Source organism: Branchiostoma lanceolatum, chromosome 4 (assembly GCF_035083965.1).
Source record: "Branchiostoma lanceolatum isolate klBraLanc5 chromosome 4, klBraLanc5.hap2, whole genome shotgun sequence".
NCBI classification, from domain to species: Eukaryota; Metazoa; Chordata; class Leptocardii; order Amphioxiformes; family Branchiostomatidae; genus Branchiostoma; species Branchiostoma lanceolatum.
The window spans coordinates 21,214,991-21,237,930 of NC_089725.1; the positions used below are offsets into that span (position 1 = coordinate 21,214,991).

General features: G+C 43.2%; 3 protein-coding genes across 7 annotated transcripts; 1 reads left to right on the forward strand and 2 right to left on the reverse strand.

Moving 5' to 3' along the window:
- Window positions 1-181: 181 nt before the first annotated feature.
- On the reverse strand, window positions 182-16,449 carry LOC136433287 (adenylate cyclase type 10-like). Its single transcript, XM_066425332.1, has 35 exons — window positions 16,146-16,449; window positions 15,620-15,814; window positions 15,133-15,302; window positions 14,181-14,301; window positions 13,698-13,903; window positions 13,295-13,427; window positions 12,843-12,905; window positions 12,369-12,448; window positions 11,915-12,074; window positions 11,632-11,663; window positions 11,296-11,414; window positions 11,092-11,168; window positions 10,601-10,784; window positions 10,275-10,321; window positions 9,859-10,024; window positions 9,359-9,551; window positions 8,794-8,880; window positions 8,310-8,590; window positions 7,993-8,127; window positions 7,611-7,783; window positions 7,244-7,374; window positions 6,044-6,707; window positions 5,803-5,887; window positions 5,195-5,393; window positions 4,779-4,916; window positions 4,372-4,547; window positions 3,840-3,990; window positions 3,557-3,648; window positions 3,249-3,367; window positions 2,837-2,933; window positions 2,365-2,480; window positions 1,922-2,039; window positions 1,479-1,671; window positions 900-1,090; window positions 182-546 (listed from the first exon to the last, which is right to left on the reverse strand). Exons 1-35 carry the CDS (start codon window positions 16,297-16,299, stop codon window positions 405-407), a joined length of 5,388 nt encoding a protein of 1,795 aa, XP_066281429.1. The 5' UTR covers window positions 16,300-16,449; the 3' UTR covers window positions 182-404.
- Window positions 16,450-16,515: 66 nt separating this feature from the next.
- On the forward strand, window positions 16,516-20,994 carry LOC136433297 (ubiquitin thioesterase OTUB1-like). Of its 5 annotated transcripts, none has more exons than XM_066425352.1 (8): window positions 16,516-16,629; window positions 17,504-17,588; window positions 18,175-18,227; window positions 18,707-18,805; window positions 19,071-19,189; window positions 19,350-19,434; window positions 19,727-19,921; window positions 20,224-20,994. In XM_066425352.1, the coding sequence occupies exons 1-8, from the start codon at window positions 16,627-16,629 to the stop codon at window positions 20,419-20,421; spliced, it is 837 nt and encodes a 278-aa protein (XP_066281449.1). In that variant the 5' UTR covers window positions 16,516-16,626; the 3' UTR covers window positions 20,422-20,994. The 5 variants fall into 5 exon arrangements, with proteins under 5 accessions (XP_066281449.1, XP_066281450.1, XP_066281452.1 ...); XM_066425353.1 differs by having other exon boundaries at window positions 17,504-17,558; XM_066425355.1 differs by lacking the exon at window positions 16,516-16,629 and having other exon boundaries at window positions 17,469-17,558.
- Window positions 20,995-21,222: 228 nt separating this feature from the next.
- Window positions 21,223-22,900, reverse strand: LOC136433299 (trafficking protein particle complex subunit 2-like). Its single transcript, XM_066425363.1, has one exon. The coding sequence runs from the start codon at window positions 22,746-22,748 to the stop codon at window positions 22,320-22,322; it is 429 nt and encodes a 142-aa protein (XP_066281460.1). The 5' UTR covers window positions 22,749-22,900; the 3' UTR covers window positions 21,223-22,319.
- Window positions 22,901-22,940: the final 40 nt, after the last annotated feature.

Below are 22,940 nucleotides of genomic sequence, written 5' to 3' on the forward strand. Positions count from 1 at the left end.
TGCCATTTGTTCTTCAGTAGGGACAGAGCAGTGTAACAGTTCTGTGTGATTTTTCTTGTTTCACACAGTATATGAGATGATAAAATCCCCTCCTCTTTATGTTGGTTTTTATCACCTATATCTCCCTAGAGCCATGGTCGGCAGTTATATTACATTACATGACATAATCTAGATTTCATCGCACTTTGCACATCGTTTGATTTATTTCCCAGTATACAAAGCAAAGAAAGCAAGTTGTTAGTTGAGAACTATGTCCATGACAGAAACGATGTTCGATATTAGTTGAGAAAACTATGTCCATATAGAAAGCATGTAAACTGGTAACCCCAAAGACTTGATATGACGGTAGAACCAGACAGTATTTTTCTATCCGCTTGTGCTCGTGATGCTAGCTTTCCTGTAGACTACCACTTGCTGGAAGGCGGGGGCATGGGCAGCCAGTACTTGATCTCTGTGGCTCCAGGGTCGTCCTTAGTGTGCCAGTCCAGGTCCCCGTCTGGGACCCAAAACTTGGCCTGATTCACCTTCCTCTTCTTGAACCACCTCCTGGGGAATTCAACAGAACACACGCATTGACCATCTCTATGTAATGAACCATTCCTTGATTGATCCATAGTGAGAAACTATCCTTGCTAAACGATGATTTTTTTTTTTTGCATGGGCATTTGTTGCATAAGGTTTTGATAAGGTTTCTACATAACGTTGATTATACATCAACTAGCATTTAGTGTTTTCAACACTGTCGACTTGTAACCACATGGTTGATAATTGTAAACAGTAAGTTGACAAGGACAGATTTGCAAACCAAATTTTTCCAGACACGTTGCAATGGGTCCAAGGCATGGAATGCTATTTGAGAAGCTGCAATCTTAGATATTCTAAGATAGTTGGGTCCCCACCTGCGGTTATACAACACCCATTTTTCCTCCATCTCATTGCCATGTTCCTCGCACACTTCCACAGCTTTATCCACGAAGACGCGCCCAGTTTTGGGGTCCCCTGACAGCATGTGGAAGTACGCCTGGTAGTGGAGCCATCGCGGCTTCAGCACCGGGAAGGCGAGGCACGCGTGACCCAGCTGTTTGATGGCCTAGACAGAAAAAGACAGAAAATAACATTGCTATTGCAACGTAGCTCACTCCAACAAGGTGCCGTTATGAACACTTTCAGATAAATCAGAGTACGCAAGCACAAGGTCACAGTGCACTTTTAAAGCCAGCTGGGATGACAGCGTCCCGTTCAAGAGACTCAACTTACAAAACATATCGTCTAACAGTGCGACATACTGTAGTAAACACGCTTTGCAAATTGGTTCGCTGATTTCCAGATGCAAGTACCACCGATATTTCAGCACCGTGGACATATCCATTCAACATTTACTGTCCTGTCGAGGAGACCTCGTGCAAACATTGAGCTCTGCAGAAGGACTGTACCTAGCTGTGCAACATATAGTGGCCACGCTAGCTTAACTGACTGACCTTTAGTGCCTGTTTTTTCATCTGCATGACTTTAAGTCCCTGCACCAGGGCGTTGCAGTAGGCTAGCAGTTCACACTCCACCACCTTTGCGTACCCGTTGGCCGCCATGAACGTCTCCAGCCGCGGCGGGCGGAGTTCTTCTGCCAGCAGGAACCAACTCTCGGCTCGGTACCAGTTCCCCTTCCGCGAGGCACTAAATAATCATAGTATCATCAGTCAATCAAATCAATCTTTATCAAAGTCAATTACACATATTTGGTTTGAACTGTTTCGGCAGGATAATGACTGTGTAAAGTGATTTGGCATTTGCAAGTCTTTTAAAAAATCCACAAGAAACCAACAGTGGTTAAAAAGTAAAACGCCATTTCAGCTACAGCACGCAAGTCGTAACTTGTTGGAATTATATTGAATTTCATAATTAAAAGCCATCTCTGACATCTCACCAAAGTGCAAGACCAGCTAGCAGGTAAAACCGCGGGATGACGTCATCCATGAATGACGGGTCCTCGGCGATTTCTGACGTAAATTCTACGCACTCTTCATAATTCTCCAGTACAACTCCTGTAAAAAGGATGGACGACGCCACGAACAAAATGACCATGTGACCAGCAGTCAAAGCGCATTTTAAATTATAAAGAGTCTTGAGTGTATTCACCACGCTTTTGTTTCGCATTCTGATTTCTGAGTAACATTCAGTAGAATAACTCTGTATTACTAACGGTCAGGGGAAACATTTTTGAGAAACATTTGTGAAACCTGACTTATATATATATGATAGGGGTAATGTTTGAGTTAAATGGGAAACATATCGTTCTTCTATGCATGTTAGAAGACCCGTAACAGGGATACTAAGACATGATATGAAGGACAGGTGAGTTGAGAGAACCTTCCTCCAGCAGCAGGTCCAGGCAGTTGCAGTAGTACCACGCCTTGCCCATGACGTCCTCATTTTCCTCGGAAAGGTAGAACAATTGGCGCACTACTTCCACACTGTCGCGTTCCCTGCGCCGTAAGTAATGGAAGTGTTGTAACTACAATCGTGCGACAGTACGTTATCATTCCTCATAACCGCATGCCATCCGAATGAGAGGTAAGGTAACAGTGCGCAGTCAGAACGCTTTCCACAGGAGAATTTGAACGTTTGGACATAATGAATAATCTGAATAATCTTGATAGAAGCTACAGCCCAAGCACATGTTCCCAAATTACCTCAGCAGAATCTCACAACTAACGGGTGGACAATGACCCTAGTCTAGCCTACCCAACGATCCTACCATTACTGCAACATTATTCAGAAAGCGGCACTCGGCTGCGGTTGAACGTCTACGATTCGTGGTCGGGTGGAAATTTGTATTTACCTGTTAGCCAACAGCAGTGCCTGCGCCAGCACCGGGAGGCACTGAAGCTCCATCGCGTTGTCGTGAAGCCGCTCGCATACCGACTTGGAGTGGTAGCCTATTGGGAGTTCGTTGTTTGAATAAAGTGTTAAAGACAGCACTTTCATTCTTTTCATTCTTTTCACTTTCATTTCTTTATCTTAAGATGATCCCTTTACCACATTGCAAAACGCATCATGTCTTTACCCGAACTCTACTCTGAACTCATGATGATGTAAGGAACCGTTCAAAGGGCTTTTCTACGTCTTTTCTGTCCAAGGGGTTAGAAACAAACGTACCGATTATAAAAAGGTTGGATTACACTAAAGATAAAGTAATGTTGCCGAGTGTACATAGCTGGATACCAAGGTCATGGGTTGCTGTATCTACAGACCTGAGTCGACAGCAGGGTGAATCTGTCCCCTTCCCAGTCGGAGCGACATGCTGACACTGAAGAGGTGCGCCAACGTGATGAGGTCATCGGCCACTAGGCTAGACTCCACCTCCTTGCATCTGTGACGGAATATAGATTGACAGTTCAAGACGTTGGTTAACTGATAGAACGCTGTAGTGAATGCAACCTCTCATCATATACATATTCGTAATATCTAAATTTCACTTTTTAAGTTAAGGTCATTAAATCAAGGAACGACAAAATATCACTGAGTTAATCGCAAGATACAATTGCAGGCTGCTTCTCACCGCTTAAGTGCTTTCCTCTCGTATCCCTCTGCAATTCTGGACCAGTTCATCATCTGACAGTTCTCCATGATTGCGGTATAGGCTGTAATCAGCTACGGTACAAAGCAGGGTAAACCTTGTGATAATCTTTATGCTATTCCTACCTGTACCTATTAGGTTTTATTCAAGCACCACAATCTGGTATTTGATCATCTATCCTTAATATCAATCTCACCCTACACAATACAAGCTGTCAAGCATGTTAAAATACCCGAGGAATTTTAACCTTTAAAGCGCCGCTTACCTCATGTAGGTCGTCGTCTGCCTGCTCGGCGGCGTTGAGTTGCTGCAGAGCGGCGACCAGGGCGCGCCTGTCCTGGTGCACCATGTGGTAGGCGTGGGACACGTGCGACAGACAGCGGGCCTGCTCCACCAGCCGATTGGCGCGGGAACTCCTGTAACAGACCACTGGTTTACGGCGAGAACAACTAATGATATCCATAGTTTTACATCATAAGACTGGATCGACCACTGTGTGCGAATGCTAGTATGTAATAGTGTGCTAATATGTATTAGTCTTCTACAATGATGAGAAATGTTTTGGCCTCCTGTAGTTACTATCAAAATTTCTGCTCAATAGACGAACAGGAGGAGGGCCTATACAAGAAGCTGAATACAATAGAACTGATATGCCATCCGAAAAGGGCCCTCAAAAAGGCCTCATCGCAGAGCCTGGTCCTAAGTCCAACATACATCCCAGTTAGCGTTGCGACTAAATATAGGCAACAAAATCTGTTTCCTGATGGAATGTTGAATGGGATACACTACTGACATACGTGGCTTTCCCTACAAACTGAGCGGGCCACATCACGTGTAGGAGCTGTCGGAAGCCCGCTTGGAGCAGTCGCAGACTGACTCCAGCTTCAGACGTGGGCTGGGGATTGCCGAGGATCTTCAGCGCTCGGTGGAAGTGCGGCATGGACTCCTCGAAACGGTCCATTTGGAAGTAAGCCTATGACAAGATTCGCCAAGAAAGAAAGAAAGAAAGAAAGGAGGATGACGGGCTCACTTCTGTTTCCCTTTTCCTTACCTCTGATAGTGATCTGTTAAACCCTGCTCTTAGAACAGTAACTTACAAGATAGGTCAACTTGTTTTAGGACTACATCTAGAATGCTAGTAATCAGTGCATTCCATATGCAGCTTATCTGAGATCAGTATGTGTTACCGTATCACACGTCTCACCTGGCCCTGAAGACTCTCAATCCGAGATCTTTCCTCCTTGTCGACTCGACAAGTCATTTCTGTCGCATTCTCCAGCGCCTTGCGACCCTTAGACACGGCCCGCAGCATGTCCGACACTTCAAACAAGTGTGAAAGTGCCTACGAGGAAATACCTATCGTCATTCTGTGCTCGCGTTATTGAAATGTCTTCCCATGTATTGTTGAAACGTTCTTTTTTGCACATACCACGACAGTTAAATCAAAGTCCTTATACACTTGCTAGCAAGCTGTAAATCGTACCTACCTACCTACTCTCCTAGATACGTTATCAACAAACCACAGCTAAAAGTCAACTTGGTCCTTTGGTGTGTCTAATAGCGGTGATATGGCTGTATGTAATGACATGCTGTGTGTACACTTGACCGTTGAAGCCTTACTTCCATGTTGTTGTTGACTGATACTGCAGCAGCCGCTGATTCCACCAGGAAGTGGATGACCTTGGACACGTTGCCGGCGCCCTTCCAATGATGTAACAGTAGAGGGTAGACGGAGGCCAGGACCTGCAGGCACTCACAGCCGCGCAGATCGATGTCCATCTGCTTCCACCCTTCCTCCATCTGAATCTCACTGGCAGACCTACGGTCAGGGCAAGATGATCATGCTGAACCACAGGCACAGGCTGACATGCAGATCGTCCCATGACTCTAGCTAGCTACACACAACCGATCTTATCGAGAGTCTTTATATCGGTAATTTAGCACAGGAACAAACCTCAAAATCAGCACCTAATTTAGAATGCCAAGTACACGAAATGCTGTTTTGTGCCATACCCTATGTAGAAGCTTAGTTAAAGCTTAATAGCAAATAAAGCCACCAAGAATAAGGGCTGAAAGGGAAACGGAAGAAGAAGATCGGTACATGATATACAGGTAAGAGACATAAAGTGTACGAGCGTTCCGCGCCATGTATTTTCACGCGGTCGATATTTTAGTGTTTGTCTTGTTAATCGCAACCAAAGGCAAAAAAGGAAACTGAAAGTCCTTACCCGAAGAAGCCAGCACTGGCGCGGGATTTGCTGTCAATGCTCAACCTACTGCCGCTCATTCTACTGCCGAAGGAGGAGACGCTGCCTGAAGAGGCAACAAGGTTGCAAAATACACATGGTGTGGGACTTATATTGACTTTTAAAAAAAATTAACGATTTGTTAATCAGAATTTCTAACATCCATATGTTCCAGTGCAAGCCAAAACCTCTGATTATGAGGAAGATAAAATATGCCATTTACCTTCCTCTATCGTCACAGCGCTAAAATCTGACGACCTTTTAAAGTCCTGCGCCTTGAATCCCCTCTCCATTTTTTGTACTCGGCCGGCAAATGAGCTCTGTCTACGGCTTCCCCCTCCACCAGACAAGCGCTTTGCGCCCATTGCACCTTGGGGCTTTTCTATGGAAGGCCGTTGCTTGGACTGGGTGAGCTTGAGAGATGCATAGGATTCTTCGTTGCCTGTGGCTGATCGCACAAATCCAATAGACGTTCCAGTTGGTTTTTCCGGTTGCTTTGGTTCACTGGCTTGCGGTCCGTGGTAGTGTACAAAATCTCCTCCACCACAGGCCTTACACTTATGCGCCTGTCCCTCCAAGAATTCACCGCACGTCTTGTGCAAGGCTTTTCTCTGGTCCTCGGTGAGCAGGGCGTAGGCTGTCTCCTGGATGAGTGGAGATCTAAACCGCAGTAGCTTGCAGTGGATGTCCACGACGATGGGGTTGGAGCGGTTGCCTTTCGGGTATACGAGGAAGGACGCATCTTCGGGATCCTTCGCACAACGGCATTCAATCTTCTGTGAGGCGGCCAGGTGCGCGTGGTGGTGGTGCACACGGTGCTGCTCGTCGTCCCCGGCGGCGCACTCCAGGATCTGACACTGCATCAGCGACTGGACGGACGCGCGGACCTGCAAGTTGGAAGGGGTCGTCGTCAATGTGATGAGCATCATTCCGATAGCATGTGTGCACTGTGAGGCTAACTTTTTTCGGATGTTTAATCATATCCATTAACTCGCCCCAAAAAAGAATTTAATTCAATTGACTATGCAAGGGAAATGTTTTTCCACCAATTGCGTGGAATTTGGTTTCAACAAATTCTCATCTTAAACAGAAGAGTTAAAAGTCATTACGACAAGGCAAAGGTGGGGGAACAGAAAACTGGTTAGCTACAGTGCAGAGACAGTATAGTTTAGTTATACAATGTCACTGCACATGTTATATGTAAAGAGATCGACATTTCATACAAGGTCTGTCAGATTTCCCATACTAGTAGATAAACAGCTAAAGGGAAAGATTGTAGCCCTTGAAACATAGCCCAGCGCTGAGGAAAAAGAGGAAGGTATAGATCAGGACGACACAAAGACAAAGATTTTTGTTTGGCCGCGTTTCCCTACAAGCATTACCTTCACCAGATTCAATGAAAAGGGGGGGGGGCACAACGTACTTTTTTATTGTTGTACTGAGGAACGACGACCTCCAGCATCCGCCTGGTGAAGGTCACGCCTATGACCGAGGCGCACTTGGCCGCCATGTTGTCGGACGTGTTGAGTCTGTCCAGTCGCGCAACCATCATATCTGTGGATCGGACCTCATGCAAGTATAACATCAACTGACTTGACCAAAGGCCATAAAATCACAAAAGAGTAATTATGTGGATTAAACTCTTAGCATGGTCTTCTGTAGATGAGGTAAATCAATATACATTAATAGGATGATTCCAAATGTAATTACGTTTCCACATCTTTGTTTTTGTACCTTAAGACAAATAATGTAGGGACGGGACAAACATAACCCCGGGCCCTGGGACGCACCTTTAACCGATTCAGGTAAGTTGAAGTCATCCAGATTGATTCCGGGTGCCAGGATACACACCATCGTCGTCTCTGCTACTGCTGTTGTACGGGACCCCATCCGAGTTCTGCTGCCGTCCACCTCGGCGTATGACTCAGTGCCTGAGCTTACGCTTTGCTTCCGGATGGAACTCCTTTTGAAATACAAAACTAGCCTGTCAATGTCGAATTGGTGTAGGGGGTGGGTTGTAATAGGAGGCCTTGGTGGTGATATTTCAAAGAAATTCATGTTTAATCTCTTTAGCCAAGACGTCTTTTTACTTTGATAACATTTATCTTTATCCAGTTCTAGCATCCACCACGAGAGTTAAGACAAATTTGGCATGATCTCTCCAGAACAGACCTTTTATGAGACAGTCGGCTGTATTCGGGCGGTGCGTCCTCCATGTTGACGATCTTGATGCTGCCCTGGAAGTACAGATGACGCAGCACCTGCTCACACCAGGACGGGACGCCGTGGCTTCTTCTTTGTAGGAGTCTGCGCAGGCGGAACTTCTGATCATGAACTCAACACTCAAGATAAAAAGATAACGGTTTTCCTTGTGTTTTGGAACTTTGATTAACATGGCTCTTCATTTATGATCACGTGTATGGTTTCATCCAGTGATTCAAAGTGCCGATCTACAAAGGAGTAAGATAAGATTGAAACTGTGAGCTTACTCTTTGATCTCCCTGGGGATTTGTGCCACATCCAGGATTTGGCAGGCCAGGTCCGGGATGACGCTAGCATGCAGGCCAGACAGCTTGATGTGAAGCGTGAAGGGGTTGTACAGCACACTCAATGCCGTCTGGCTGGGCATCTTGTTGGGCTGCAGTGGCCGCATGGTCATGATGCAGACTGAGTTTGGGTCCTCTGCCAAATCGGAGATGAATTCCCAGGAGTCATGGTCGATCAGATGAGCGTTGTCTACCGCAAACAGGACAAAATTTCCTGCTGTGTACTGGAACAATGACAAATCACACTCAAATCATACAATTGCAAGCTTGTTATTCTTTGTGGACTTGACTTGGTTTCACCAAAAGGACCGTCATTGTGCATGCATGTTGATCATCAAGTACATGCTTTAATCAATGCCCAGAAACGGGCAAGTAGCTTTATTACTCGTAAATATGGCAAATAAGAAAATGTGAACTTAAGTAATACCTCGTGAACAATCTTATACAACAATTTGTGAAGCTCCTTTGTTCTCTCCTCTCCGCGCATGGCTGCCACCAGAGGGGTTACGTGGAACTGAGGAAACACAAAGGATGTGAGGTACTGCACTTGGTGTCGTCTAAGGGTTAACTGAAGTGAAGAAAAGAGTTTGCATGGACCTTGCATGGACGGATGACGGAATCGACACAGGTTTCAGTACCAAGGACAGAGCCAGAGATTTATACAAACATTTGCTGTTTAATACCAAGGACATACCTTGCCGTTACTGGATAACTTGAACGGGGAAAACTGTTGATGGAAATTTGACGATAGGAGTGTCCCTCTCAGACTTGCAGCCGATACACATGTCTTGTCCGTGCATGTTTGTACAATTTAAAGCTGTATAATTATGTGCGATAGCTTTTTGGCCCGCAGTCATTTAATGTTAGCGCAAGTAAAAGTATAGTGCTCTTTTTTCACGACGTAAAAATGGATTATTTCAGTCGGTGTATCCGTTTCTTGTGGGCGTTTATTAAAGATTGAATGTATTGGAAATATTGGGAACGAATCATACCTTGACATTGATGAGGTCGTTGAGAAGACAAAGCTCGTCTGCCACGTCATGGTGCTTGATGATGCTCAACAGATGATGTTCAGCTTCAATGTGAGAATCCTTGCTGTCTATGTCGAACAGCATGTCGATCAGTGTCTTTACCGTGAGGTACGGCGTGTTGTAGTCTTGGACTGTCAACGCACATGACAGGACCCTGTAAAAAAACGGAATATTTCCCCAATTAAACCCATGCAAAAAGTGTTCGATGGTGTGCATGTTGCCGTCTATGAAGAATGAGCCATCTTTAATGATCATCTGGCATGATTTCTATATGATGGACGAAAACGATACGCATAATCAGTAGCTCTTTTTTCTTCCCTAGATATTGTTGTGACTCGTTGTTGTAGCAACTCATCAGTGTCCAGTGACATAGTTCAATAAAGTGGTCTCCAACATCGAAAGCGCATTTCCCTAGAGGCGTCTGGTTCCCATGCGCACAACAGGTCTTTAGTTGACGCTACCTGATCCCCTCTTCCTCTGCCTTCATGATCACTTCCTCTAGCATGCGTGACTTGCCGATCCCAGCCTCCCCCTCGAATATGATGACCCTTCGATGATCCCCCTTCTCCAGATGCTGTGTCATCAGGTGTAGCTCATCCAGAAACTTGTCCATCTCATTTTCTCTTCCTATTCACAAGATGAAAATTTCCTGTTGGTGGCCGTGTGTGATATACTCGAACGATTTAATTAGGTGAGCAATTATCTTACTAAGACCGATCTACTATTCCAATGCGTGATGGCGATGCTGTGCTGGCTGTACTTACTTGTTGAAGTTCTAGGGCTGAAGCGCTTTATCATGTCGCTATATTATGTAGTGATTTGTCATAAAACCAATAGGGATGAATCTCAGTAGTGTATTGTGGAAAAGTGACCTCACCAAGAATAGGGTAGTCCGGCGTCTCGGCAGCGTGTGCCTTCCCGTCCCTGTGCCGTTATCAAAATCAGGAGTCATAAGTAGTCATGAGTATGGTTTTAAGCATTGTCGCGCCATCTCAATAATGATTCTTCTCATCTCAATAAGTAAAGTCAGTTATCTGCTAGGTTTAATCTAATACACAAACAATATACTGTATATAGTAAAATAAACACGATCATGTAGTTTATCAGTAGGAATACATAGTATATGAATATTCATGATTGTGCTTCTTGACTTTGAACCCCCCGCTCAATGTGACAATGATCAGGATGACAAGAATAACCGACCCGTCGTCTCCCAAATACTCGTGCATAGGTGTAGTTTGCTGCACCCCCTTCAGTTCGACGAATGGCAGCTCGTCGAAGGCGTGTCTGGGTAGTTTGGAGTGGTAGTATGTCTCGTTGTCACACGAGACTTTGTCCTTGTGCGCCATCATCAGGCGGGCGGCCAGGTTCACCTTCCGCCCGATCACTGCAGGACAGTGAACGGTGGTGCAAGACTATATGCTTTGCTGAGATGGCAAAGTGGTGGTTCTATACTTTCAAAGGAGCTACATCTACTCAAATTCAGTGTTATTTCAACTTCTGGTCCAGTCCGGTCTATGATAAACATGCTAACAATTAGAACAAGCATCAAAGCTTGGCCATTTTTTTGCAATACTGTTGTGTTGATGACTTACTTGTTACTCATTTAGCCAAAGACATTTGGTTTCATCAAACGTGTGAAGTATCTGTACATGTACGCAAGAGGAACAAAGAACAAGAAAGCAGTTACAAACCCGTATATTCGTGTCGATATTTGTGTCCCACCACGCCGCAAAAAGTAGAGCCAGTCGTTACACCTATAGAGATATGTCTGAAAAAACAACAACACATGACGCATCACTAAGCGTAGCAACACTTAACGAATTGTAAATCATCTGTAATATAACAGTACATGATTGGCTTAATTTAATGAATTTTTATCATTAGCTGAAACGAACCTGACGTTTTCCTTCTGTCCCAGGTCTTTACAAATCTTGCTGGAAGCCTTCAAGGCGTGCGCACTGTCGTCTTCATGTTTGTATCCCGGAAGCCCAAAAATGGCCAGAAATGTACAGCCCTGCACGATAGGATGGTGAAAGGGGGAACAACGGTCAACATCTATTCATCTATAGAAACAAATAATGCGAGGCATGCTTGGGATAACGTTGATAATGGAAGGCATACCCAAAGACAGGTGCATCTTAGTTAATACAGTTACGCCTGTCTAAGAAAGACACCACGAAGAAGACAAGCGTCCATCCATTGGCCATTCAACACGATTGAAAAGGTCTTACCTTGTCAAACATGAACACCTTGTTCAAGCAGCCTGCAAAAAAAGGATGCAGTTAAAGAAGGTAAATTGCGTTGCATATTATATGCCCTGATTTCTCTAACGTTGATGTTACTTTGAGAACGTCGAAGAAAGAAAATGAAACAATTTGGAGCAGTTTTTAGTCATCTTGTGTCAGATTATGGACAATCCAACCCAGATAAAATGTTTTTTTCTCTTGAGACTTTTAACTCCCGGTGTAGAAAAGGGCTGACCATGACAGCCCAAACGTGACGGGGATATTTGACCTTGCATGTTGTGTACGCTGTTGTAGACGATGTCGAATGCCTCCTGGAAAGCCTCACATTCCTGCTCGTCGGTGAAGTTGTCCTGATGGACGAGGTTGATGAAAACGATTGACACCTGTCGCACCTCTGACAGGTAGATTAGAGGCTGGTCGTCATCAAGCTGGCAACACAAGGTACATTCAGTATTTTTCCGTTCTGAAACTCGGGATGTACTGCATATTCTGTACGTTGTATAACAACGATTTCCCCTTTAATATGTAGACTTCTATCTCCGTTACATGCAAGTAACATCAATTCAGTGGAATGTGGTCAAATTGCAGCGATTACTTGCCAACTGATACGATGATACCAAAAGCTTTTGCTGGTAACACCAGGACGCCTTTTAGCAGCTTTAATGACTTGATATAGTTTGGACAGGCCTTCAAGGTTCTCCCTTGCAGACATTCTTACGTACCTTTTGCAACACGGGGCGAATAATATATTTTCTGATATCTTCCAACGCCGAATCGTCCTCTGAATAGCAAGCCTCTCGTCCTGTGGTGTATGGGAGATGCAGAATGTGGTCAAACAATATCGGTCCTAAAATGACATTTTCACAAGTTGTCACGTTACATGTATTGGGGTCTAGCGCCTAGCCTAGCGAACTATAAAGTCGATGGGAGAGAAAAATATGCATCCGTGCACCTAGCACGACAAGGTGATGATAATGTTCCTGTCACGACTTTATAAAGCTAATTAAGTACATTTCTGGACATCGCCAGGTAATTATAAGGTCTGCACGGAGGACACAGAACACCTCACTGGCATCGACCCAGCCTCACTGGTCCATATCCTTAAGTACACTGTATGCAGAGTTGTAACTTATACGTATCTGACTGTATCATATATCTTGTTGATAATGAACTAGGAAATGTGAAATTTGACTTACTGATATTTCTCCAAGCCAGTTCAGGAGACCTCTTTTGGTTCTCGTCTGGTTCACCCGACTGAACTACGTCGATGAAGGAATTGACAGTAAGTATTGCTGCAGTGATTAATGGATGCCTTTAAACTACACACGGGTGGCCTTATGTTTATAGGAGTATGGCCCTTTTTTTACATTCCCAGTATTGAAAAAGTGTATTTGTATATATCTAGATTAAATGCATCCTCAGCGGGCACGACAGAAGCGAGCTCGCGATTCGCTTCAGGTTAATACCCGCTCGCTAATTTACGTATAACCAACTCTTGGTATAACCTATAACAATAACCATCATGGCGATTTATAAAACTGACACCGATACTATTTCACGCACGCTGCCTATTAGTGAAAGAAAAGACAACAGGCGGATTTGTTGACCCTTCTGACGATTTAGGCAGGCCTCACATCATGTCATGTACCTGATTTTCTTCTACGGCGGGAAGTCGTGGTGGTGGTGGAGAGCCTGCCAGGTGACTTCGGTCGAGCTTCACCGAAGGAGGAGCCCGATGAAAGGGAGTTTGAAATGAGGTCATCGCTGATAATACCAGAAACCTGTACGGTAAGGACACATACGTTGCGTAAGTCTGCTACACCATTCGTAACTGTGCAAGATATGTAAGTTAGCAGGATGGCAAATCTAAGTAGGAGGATGTCAGTCTAGCGACTGTAAAACTTCTTTGCACCTAGATATTTCCTTTTGTAATTATTCATGTGTATCCACCGAGTTTGTACTCGAGACAGAAAGAAAATGAACCCAGAAGTACTTGAAGATCACTGGGATATGCGTCAACAGAAAGGTTTCTCAAGAATCACAGCTTCCACCTTGACGTGGCGCCCATCCTTCCGGAACTCCCACTGAAAAGTGGATTTGTCACACAGCTTCCACGCCATAGGGGACAGAATGATTGTGCCCGAGTCGGCGAACTTCTCGGCCAGGTTGGCGTCTGTTACGGACTGGCCTGTCACCGTGAATATCCTCTCCGCGTCGTTTCCAAATTGGGTGATCTTCATCTCTCCAGCGGCTAGACCTGCACGCGACATATGACATTCAGCGCTCTCTATCTGTTGAACACGTGTTGGTATTCTGCATTCAAAAATGGTTTCGTTCAAATCAGATTGCTAGCCCTTGTGTGAAACTTTAGCCTGAGTGTCATCCTGTTAAGTTCCAGGCTCTACCTTCTACCTGTTTGGTGAAGGTAGAGCCTGGAACTAAACAGGATGACACTCGGGCTACGAAACTTCGCTTTGAGATGATGTAACGTTATCTCTCTGTCACAAGAGAAACGCTATTTAAAGTCTCCTCACCTATCTTAACGCGCAGTTTGACGCCCACGTCAGTCTCCCAGTTGTCGCACACAGACTGAATGTCCAGGCTGCACATCACCACTTCCTTCAGGGTCGGGCCCAACTCGGTTCCTGTGTCCACCTGTTGAATGTGGTTTATTTCTATGACAAAGCTCTGCATTGCAAAAAAAGCAAAAATTTCAACATGGTGTTTTGATTGACACAAGATAGACTGGGACAATGTGAAAGTGCTGGATCAGGACTCCTACTGGTTTTCTAGAGGTGTTCGGGAGGCGATCCAAATCCGCAGACAATGCAGTACCTTAAACTATCTCAAGCCTGTATATGACTGTCTCTTGTCACGTGATAATCAACATCAAGTCACGTGACAAGAGAACTCCAAGACGAGATCTGACTTTATTACCGGGTTGACGAAGAGACAGAGAATACACCTTTCTCACGCGGCAGACATGATAGAATGAAGACGAGACCAATGAGGCAAAGAAGCAAAAATAATGTACAGATTTAGCTTTCCTCCTCAATCTCATTCGGTTTTAAAATATGATATCCAAGTATCAATATTATAACTTATGTAATGCACGAAAAAGATGCAGAAATTTGGAGCTTCGTTGACCGAATGCAATAGTCCCCGCCCTCCTCCGTCAAAACGTAGAAATGCAAAATAAAAACATAGAAATGCAAATATTTGTCGGTCATGCAGCCACTTCATCATTGGTCGATTCTCTAATTATCAGGTAATCATTGGCTAAACTGCTAATTGTGATTGACAGTTAGGATCGGTCTACTGTTTGCCACAAGGGCCTCGTTTTCATTCTATCATGTCCGCCGCGTGAGGAAGGTCTATTCGTCTCGAAAGCTCCCCAGAGCAATCTTTTTTTATGTTGTGTGTAATGCTAAAATGTATTCTAGCTAGTAACGTGACATAACTAATGCCATATGAGGGAATAATTACCTTCCACCTAGCAAATATGGCGTCTCCTGCGAACTTGAGAATGTCCCCGCCACATGCCAGGATGCCAGAAACAATCCTGCCGATGTAACTGTTCAGCGTCTTGGTCAGTTTGTCCGTACCACACCCCTTGTCTGTGCTGTGAGTGTACTTCTCGCACAGCGATGTAAACCCTGCAGCAAACGGTTACCGTGAGATTTGGCAAATGTTATTCTTACATACTAAGAGAACACCTTACACAAAGGAATTTACAAGCCAGTTACTCTTCAATAGACTACCACATAAATGTGAATTACCACAATTTTGACTTATTCTGCTGATTCCGGTTCACATTTGCAAAATATTAGACCATGGCACAGACGGTTCTTCCTATTGGAGGGTAATCATGATTATGTATAAAATCTATGGCCAGGACAACATTGGCTATTCTGAGGATAAATTCAATCGTTCGGTAGCAAACTTCGACAGTTGAGATGATGCAAGATTTTACCTGAAACATCCGCGAACATGACGACCCCTCGCTGCCGTTTACGGTACGGCATCGGTTTGTTGTGGTCTCGGTACATGACGAGGTCGGGCACATGGCTAGCGTAGCGACCGATATCAGGCATGCCCGTGTCACTTTGCTCATCGAAACTGTGCCTCTTTTCCCTCGCCTGGAGAGTTGTTTCTACCGTGCTTCTCGCTAAAGGCGTAGGCAAAGATACATCATGCTTTAGATTATTAAAAGTGATCACTCGTGCTCTTTTAAAAGTACCTTAATTCCCTAAAGCTATTACCTGATAGTATGTTACTACTAGTATTTACATTTCGTCTTTTAAGACTTATGGATGGGCAAAGCTGTCAAATGTGGGGGTTTGGTGCTTAAATGATGAATATGCTGTGAGTGTTAAGGAGAATGGAACAATACAGATTTCAATACAGTATCTTGTCTTTTCAGGAAGCCTGAGCCCTGGACCTGATGGGTGAGGGCTGACGCGGTTTGCAATGGAGCAATAAAACAGCAAAATATGTACCGTCTGCATCTTCATACGCGCTTTGGGCATAATCGTCCTCGTCGCCAGAGTCGGCAAGACTCCCGCGCCAGGGCGCCACGCTGTTCCTCCTCTTGGCGTGGTCTCTGGGTCTTGAGGCCCCCTTCAAACCGGCTGACGAGCACCCCACCCCCATCTACACCTCTTCTTCGGCGTCTGTTCAATTTAGTGGTTCAGCGGTTACTTTCTTACAAGCGGTAAATCACAAGAGAAACCGCATTTTCCGACCTTTGTAGAACGCCAGAAACAATCACTTGGTCTAGAACAGGATGACGTCACAGAGACTTCAGGCGAAAGACATGATACAATTGTTGCACAACAGAGTCTTACATTTCTCTTTTTTTCTCTAATTCAGACCACAACAGTGCAATTGAAACATGCTACGTGTAACGTTAAGGTCTGATGGTGTTTTTCCGCATCTTTGGACCGCGGCGGTTCTTTAGATGAAAGGTCGTCCTTGCTCATGGTAAACACGGGGCAGACTAGACAGGAGTGCTTTAACATCTAAGAAGTTAAAAAACATTTAATTATATCCCAGTCGCATATCGCCCCTATTCTAGCTCCGGTTCACTCCTCCGGTCGCTTCCCTGACAAATACTGCATTCGGCAGTGAAGTGATCACAGCAACGAACTGAAGCTATAACATTATGAATACGGGCTAACGATATGCCATGTTGATTTGATTATATGGATGACATCCGCACGCGCATCAATTTTCAAACACCCCCCCCCAAAAAAAACAACGTTTTCGGCCATACTGTAAATCACAGAAAGCAGCTGCAAAATGAGAAATATATGCTGTAAATCGCAACAACAACAAAAATATTTTGGAAAACGGATACTCATATGTTGTAGAATGCATAAAAGTCAATTCCAAAGTCAAAGAAGAAGTTTTCAAAGAACAAAAAAGAAGAATCTATCATTCGGTATACCATACTCTGTGTATTTAGCTTTGTCCATTATCCTCGGACCACGTAGATTTCGTAATGAAGGCAATTTTTTTTTCCGCCAAAATGTTGACATAGATAGATTACTTGCCAAAGCAAACGATTGCTCAGTAACGCAGTTTTATTTCTGAAACTCGTCAAGTAACCCAGGCGACAAGACGATGGCTATACTCTCCAAGCAGAGGTTGGTGGGGAAGATTTATCATATGCCCGTTTTATCATATGCCCCGTTTTTTGGGAGAGCGGACAAAAACGGGGCATATGATAAAACGGTCACAATCTTCCCCACCAACCTCTGCTTGGAGAGTAGATGGCTAGGTTGTCCCGCTTTTTGTTTTGTTTACTCACGTGACGTGTCGTCTGGTGCGTGACCTCGGGTTACCCATCCGCCAGAGTTGCGCATGCGAACTGAGGACATCAATCATGGCGGAAGCTAACTCGAAACCCGGTGAGAGTTTGGACAAAGCTTTGCCATCAGGTATCTTAAACTACGCTTCAAATGCACAACGAGTGTACAGGAAAGCAATCTCAACAGGAGGAGGATTTTATTTGCGTGGAAATTATTGCACCAAACACCATAAATTCCTCGGCAGAAAGGTCCAAAATTCATACAAAGCTTACGGTATCCTGCGAAACAGGAAATATTTTGAACAGCTGTCATTATGATACACGCTGCGTTTGTTTTACGCAGAGAGAAATTCTGTACCTCAAATTGTTTTTATGGCATAGTTGATAGACACAACGATGGCGTGATTTGTGATTTGATAGTGTAAGATACTCTGCATGAATTTGCAAAGCTTGCTGCAATTGAATATAATGACTTTGGTGGTGGGGAGGGGGGTGGACGGTACCTGATTCTAAAAGCTCCTTTGTTCATCATATGTTGTACATTTGTAGGTTTCTTCATAACTTTAAGCACGGGTAACGTTTTCTTATTGCGTTTTATCCAGTCACTAGCATAATACGAAAATATACAGCTGATTATATTATTATTTCCTTAGACCCTCTACTAGCTATCTCTTTTTACTATTACTATTGTACTATTTTTGTACGTATTTTTGTAGGTGTAGAGTATGATGAAGCCATCATGGCACAGCAGGACAGGATCCAACAAGAGGTCAGTAAAGTTCAGACTGGTGTTATTCTTGATATTCAAGTATTATGTAATCAAATCCTGTAGTACTACCTTATCATATGAAGATGTACATCAAGCAAGCAATGCAAGTACCACACACTTTAGGCAAGCGTGATGCTTTCTATGTAACCAAATATACAGATTAACAGTAACGTTACTAGCAGGTTGCTCTTATGAAAAAATATCTAATTCTACCAGTGCACATTTTGTGATTGAATACAAAATGTACTACTAGCACATAATAATTCCTTTGGAAGTACGGTGTTTTCAATGTCACCCATGGTAATAGATCAATGTAAACTGTCCTCACTAGAAATGGTGCACTGAGAAAAGGCATATATGGTGGTAGTGGAATTAGATATACTGTTACAAAGATGTCTTTAAGAATATTTTATAGTTCCATGTAGATTGTGCTACTGATGAAGTTAATAGAATATGCCAATGATTTCTACCACCCACAGATAGCAGAAACTTCCCAACTGATTGGGGACCATGAGGATCTTCTCCTGCTGTCCAATGAATACTCAGAGGAGGACAATGTCTACCAGGGGAAAATTAAGGTCTCATGTTTTAAAACTGTCCGAAAACTATTTCTGTAACTCTGAACATACTGTTGACTGACAGTATGGAGTGCTCTGCTTTTTATTTATTTTTTTTCAATTTCGTGATGTAAAGTCATGTGAAGTGATTTCTCTGATGAAGACACTTTTACAGGGTTACATTAGTAGTTTGCCCATTCTACATGTAACTGAATACAAAAGTTTATGATCATTCTTGATTAACTTTATCCAATAACATTAGTATGTTTTTCCACCCTGTCTCCAGGACTTGAGAAGTAAATACAAGTGCTTCAGAAGAACAAGAGGGGATGGGAACTGCTTCTATAGGGCTTTTGGCTTTTCCTATCTGGAGAGGTTGCTTGATGACAGAAAGGATTTGGAAAGGTGAGCAGCTCAAATTCAGTCAAAAGCAATTGTTTTGACTATGGATTTATAATGGGATTGTTCCTGCATAATGGAATGCTACATGCACCTGCACAATTTGGACATTGAACACTGCATGTTGTTGATGATGATGTTGTTGACATTGACTCTTGTACTTTAGGTTCAAAGAGGTTGCTGCTAAAAGTAAAGACATGCTGGTGTCTCTTGGATTCCCTGCCTTCACAGTAGAAGACTTCCACGATACTGTAAGTTTTTACAAGAAGGATATGCTGGAATCAGAACCTTTTATTTTATTTTAGTTGTTTGCAGAAGCCTAACATGAAATATACAATTTTACTATTATTACTTTAAATGTTGTTTTTCCATATTCGGTTTCTCTCACAGGTAATTGGAGGGAGAAGGTGATCTAGCTTTTGGATGCTTGATATCCAATATCCAGTAAAGTTATCAACACAGAAATGCCTTGAAGATGCACTTTGAGAAAGATGATACTTTCCCTGTTTCACCATGTTGAAAATTTGACTCTTGTTTGTGCAGTTCATGGAGGTTGTAGAGAAGGTTGAGCGACAGATCCCTGTGGAGGATTTGTTAGCAACCTTCCGAGACCAGGGCCTGTCGGACTATCTGGTGGTCTATCTGCGGCTCCTTACATCAGGCTACTTACAACAAAATCAAGACTTCTTTGTGAACTTCATTGAAACCTATGCTTCTGTCAAAGAGTTCTGTGGCCATGTAAGTTTGCAGTTGAGACCCTTTCAAATGGTGTTAATTTTTGGGATAGTACATGTACTGGTATGCTTTAGTTTCAAGGCTTATGTATTTGGATTAATGTGATATAGTTTTATTGAGTTTCGAGCCAAATTGATCGATGTTTACCTATTGCTACTCCTGATTGGCAGAAATTATGTGCAATTTCTCCAGCTTAGATAAACTTCATGGCAATGCATATTGTTTGCCTTTGTGTACTTAGCTCAGGTTACGTATGGTTTATCAAGCCAAACAATAGTAACATCTGTCTGATTGCTGTCCTACAGGAGGTGGAGCCAATGGCCAGGGAAAGTGACCACATCCACATCATAGCCCTGACCTCCTGCCTGAACGTTGGTGTTCGTGTGGAGTACATGGACCGGGCTGGTTCAGAGGAAGTCAACCACCATGATTTCCCTGAAGGCACAGAGCCCAAGGTGTTCCTGTTGTATAGACCAGGACACTACGACATATTGTACAAATGAATCATGATCGACTGGCTAAGTTTACCAAACCCTTGATTCAATAGAGATAGCAATGCCAGCTGTGGATAAGAAGTTAATGGTGTATGTACAAAGATTTATTTTGTTGAGTTTTTCATTTTCAAACACAGTTGTAACTTGAGTTGTACTCATAGTTTTCCTATTTTGTGACTATTTTGATTATCATTACCAACTTGACTTGCCAACAGGTTTAAACCTGTAACTTGTGAAGGGGAGAATGACAAGAAGGCATGACTTTCATTTCATTATAAGCAAACTTGGGACATATAAAGAAGCTTCAAGGATATTTTCTATGCTTTCAGCTGACTTGGCCACCTTTTAGGTGGCTCTTATAATGGCAATAGTCCAACATTGTATGGATGCACTAACATTGCTCAGTTTCAAATATGAAATAACCAAGTCTATCTCTGTGAAAGTATCATGACAAGCAGTGTTTCATACCTCATTCACCCTCAAACCTGTCTCACATTCGAGATTGGTAGTCAGGTTCACAAGGGAGATGCTACTGTAATCCTTTCTTTCAACCATGAAAATTAAAGTATGTTGATGACACAACTGTGAGTTGCTGAAGTTGTTTTTGCAAGTTATGTTATTATCAGCTTTTCATTGTCTCAGACCATACCACTGTATGGTTTGTGATCAGACGGTACACAATGCCTTCCTCCATAAATATCATCATTCAGCTTGTCTATATGCTTGTCATAAATGCTATGTCTCTTAAGATGCTCGTGTGAGTCTTAAGTTGTCATACAAAAGAATAAATTAAAGTTTTTTTGGGTCATTAACAGAAGTTTTATTGGGTCATCTTGTCAGTCCAAATCTGTAACAATGTTTCCATGTAATAAAAATGGCAAAAAAGATAATGTACAGTACATATGAAAAGCAATACTATGACATGTTAGTCAGTTTCCTAGTTTTGCTAACAGTGGTGAACCAATGCAGCTATGCTACGCTGATGAGTCTACGTAAGGAGTATTCAGGTATGCTTTATGGTGAATTTTGGATAAAATTACAGATCATACTTATCTTTCCAAATATTTTGAATAGATGTAATTGGGATGGCTGGTTTTAAGACAGTGTAATTTTTGTTCAGCCCAATGCAAATAACATTTGCAAAACTTAACTGCCAGTGGTTATGCAATGGAACCAAATATAATTCCCATAAGAAAATGAATGACATTAATTTCCATAAGAACAATTGTTTAGGTTGCTTTCTCACATAGATACAGAGATGCATAACATAATATTCATCATCAATATCATATCCTTTTTACAATTGAGGTATTCTATGGCATGCTAAAAGCCTAATTCCTGGTACACAGCAGAGCAATGCATCATGGCAGTTGGGCTTCAGTGTAACCCTTAGGTCGACCTTAATGTTACTAACGTTGCATATAACCATGGAGGTTATACTAGTAGTATATGTTTGATGCATAATAATGGATATATAAATATCGTTGAATTAATGACCCACTTTCCTTCGGTCTATTACTATTAGGTGTCATACTAGTAAGGTATTGTCGGTTCCTATACTATCGCCACATTATCGCCACCTCATAAACAACTTCGTCCGCCTCACGGACTCGGCCATTCATTCGGAGGTATAGGGACCAGCAATGCCTTATGACACTATATGGACCACAGGGTGGGTCATTAACCCTACATCACTAAAACTGCTGTAGCAGTAGTTACACATAGAAATTTTTCATTAGAAGAACACCATACTTATGCTATTGCTAATGAAACAGATAACATAGTATCATATCCATCTGTTCTCTGTTCGATTACACAAATTGCTGTATGAATATGATAACGTTAAAAATCATGTTGAATGGTGGATTGGTGACGTTGTAAATTTCAAAGTGCATCAGAAGTCATTGTCACCCGGTCAAGTACTTTTTGCCGTAGAACTGTGCCTTTCTTTCAAACGGCTGTGACTTGATGACCGTGTTTGGTTCGTAGAATGGATTCATGGCGTGTTTGGCGTAAGTCTCGTACATGTCCTGGAAGAAGTTCTTGATGCCATCTTCATTTTTCTGGTCGTGCAACATGATGAGGCGCATCCCGCCAGCCGTCACGAATGCGGACACAAACCACTCGTTAAACCTGTCCACTGTCTTCAGGTACATGTTGTTCGTCATCCACATCTGCTCCTCCACCAGGTCCAGCGCGGCATGGGCGATGAACTGGTTCAGGTGGCGGTGGTCGTCCTTCTTGGTCTCCGCTGGTTTGTTGGGAGGGGCGTACTCCATCTCGAAGATCGGGTTGTCGTGGTGCCCCACTATGGCAAAATAGTAATTTCCTGCCATCTCAGTGGAACGTAATCAACTGTCTAGGTTCAATACTGAGTTATATAGTCACTGGAAGTGGATCAACAGTGGCAAAAGTACAGCTTATCGCCGATCACAGCAGTGCTTTCTCGGATAGCAATAGTCACCATTAATGATGACGTCACAGCGATCAATACACTTTTTAGATGGGGGGATATGTAGCATCTATTT

Coding starts and splice junctions, on each gene's coding strand:
- LOC136433287 (XM_066425332.1), bottom strand. CDS start 16,299: ATGGGGGTGGGGTGCTCGTCAGCCGGTTTGAAGGGGGCCTCAAGACCC. Junction 4,917..5,194: donor CAGTCAACAACAACATGGAA/GTAAGGCTTCAA, acceptor ATTTCCTCGTAG/GCACTTTCACACTTGTTTGA. Junction 1,091..1,478: donor TGAAAAAACAGGCACTAAAG/GTCAGTCAGTTA, acceptor TTTTCTGTCTAG/GCCATCAAACAGCTGGGTCA.
- LOC136433297 (XM_066425352.1), top strand. Junction 17,589..18,174: donor GGACAAAGCTTTGCCATCAG/GTATCTTAAACT, acceptor GTATTTTTGTAG/GTGTAGAGTATGATGAAGCC. Junction 19,922..20,223: donor TCAAAGAGTTCTGTGGCCAT/GTAAGTTTGCAG, acceptor GCTGTCCTACAG/GAGGTGGAGCCAATGGCCAG.
- LOC136433299 (XM_066425363.1), bottom strand. CDS start 22,748: ATGGCAGGAAATTACTATTTTGCCATAGTGGGGCACCACGACAACCCG.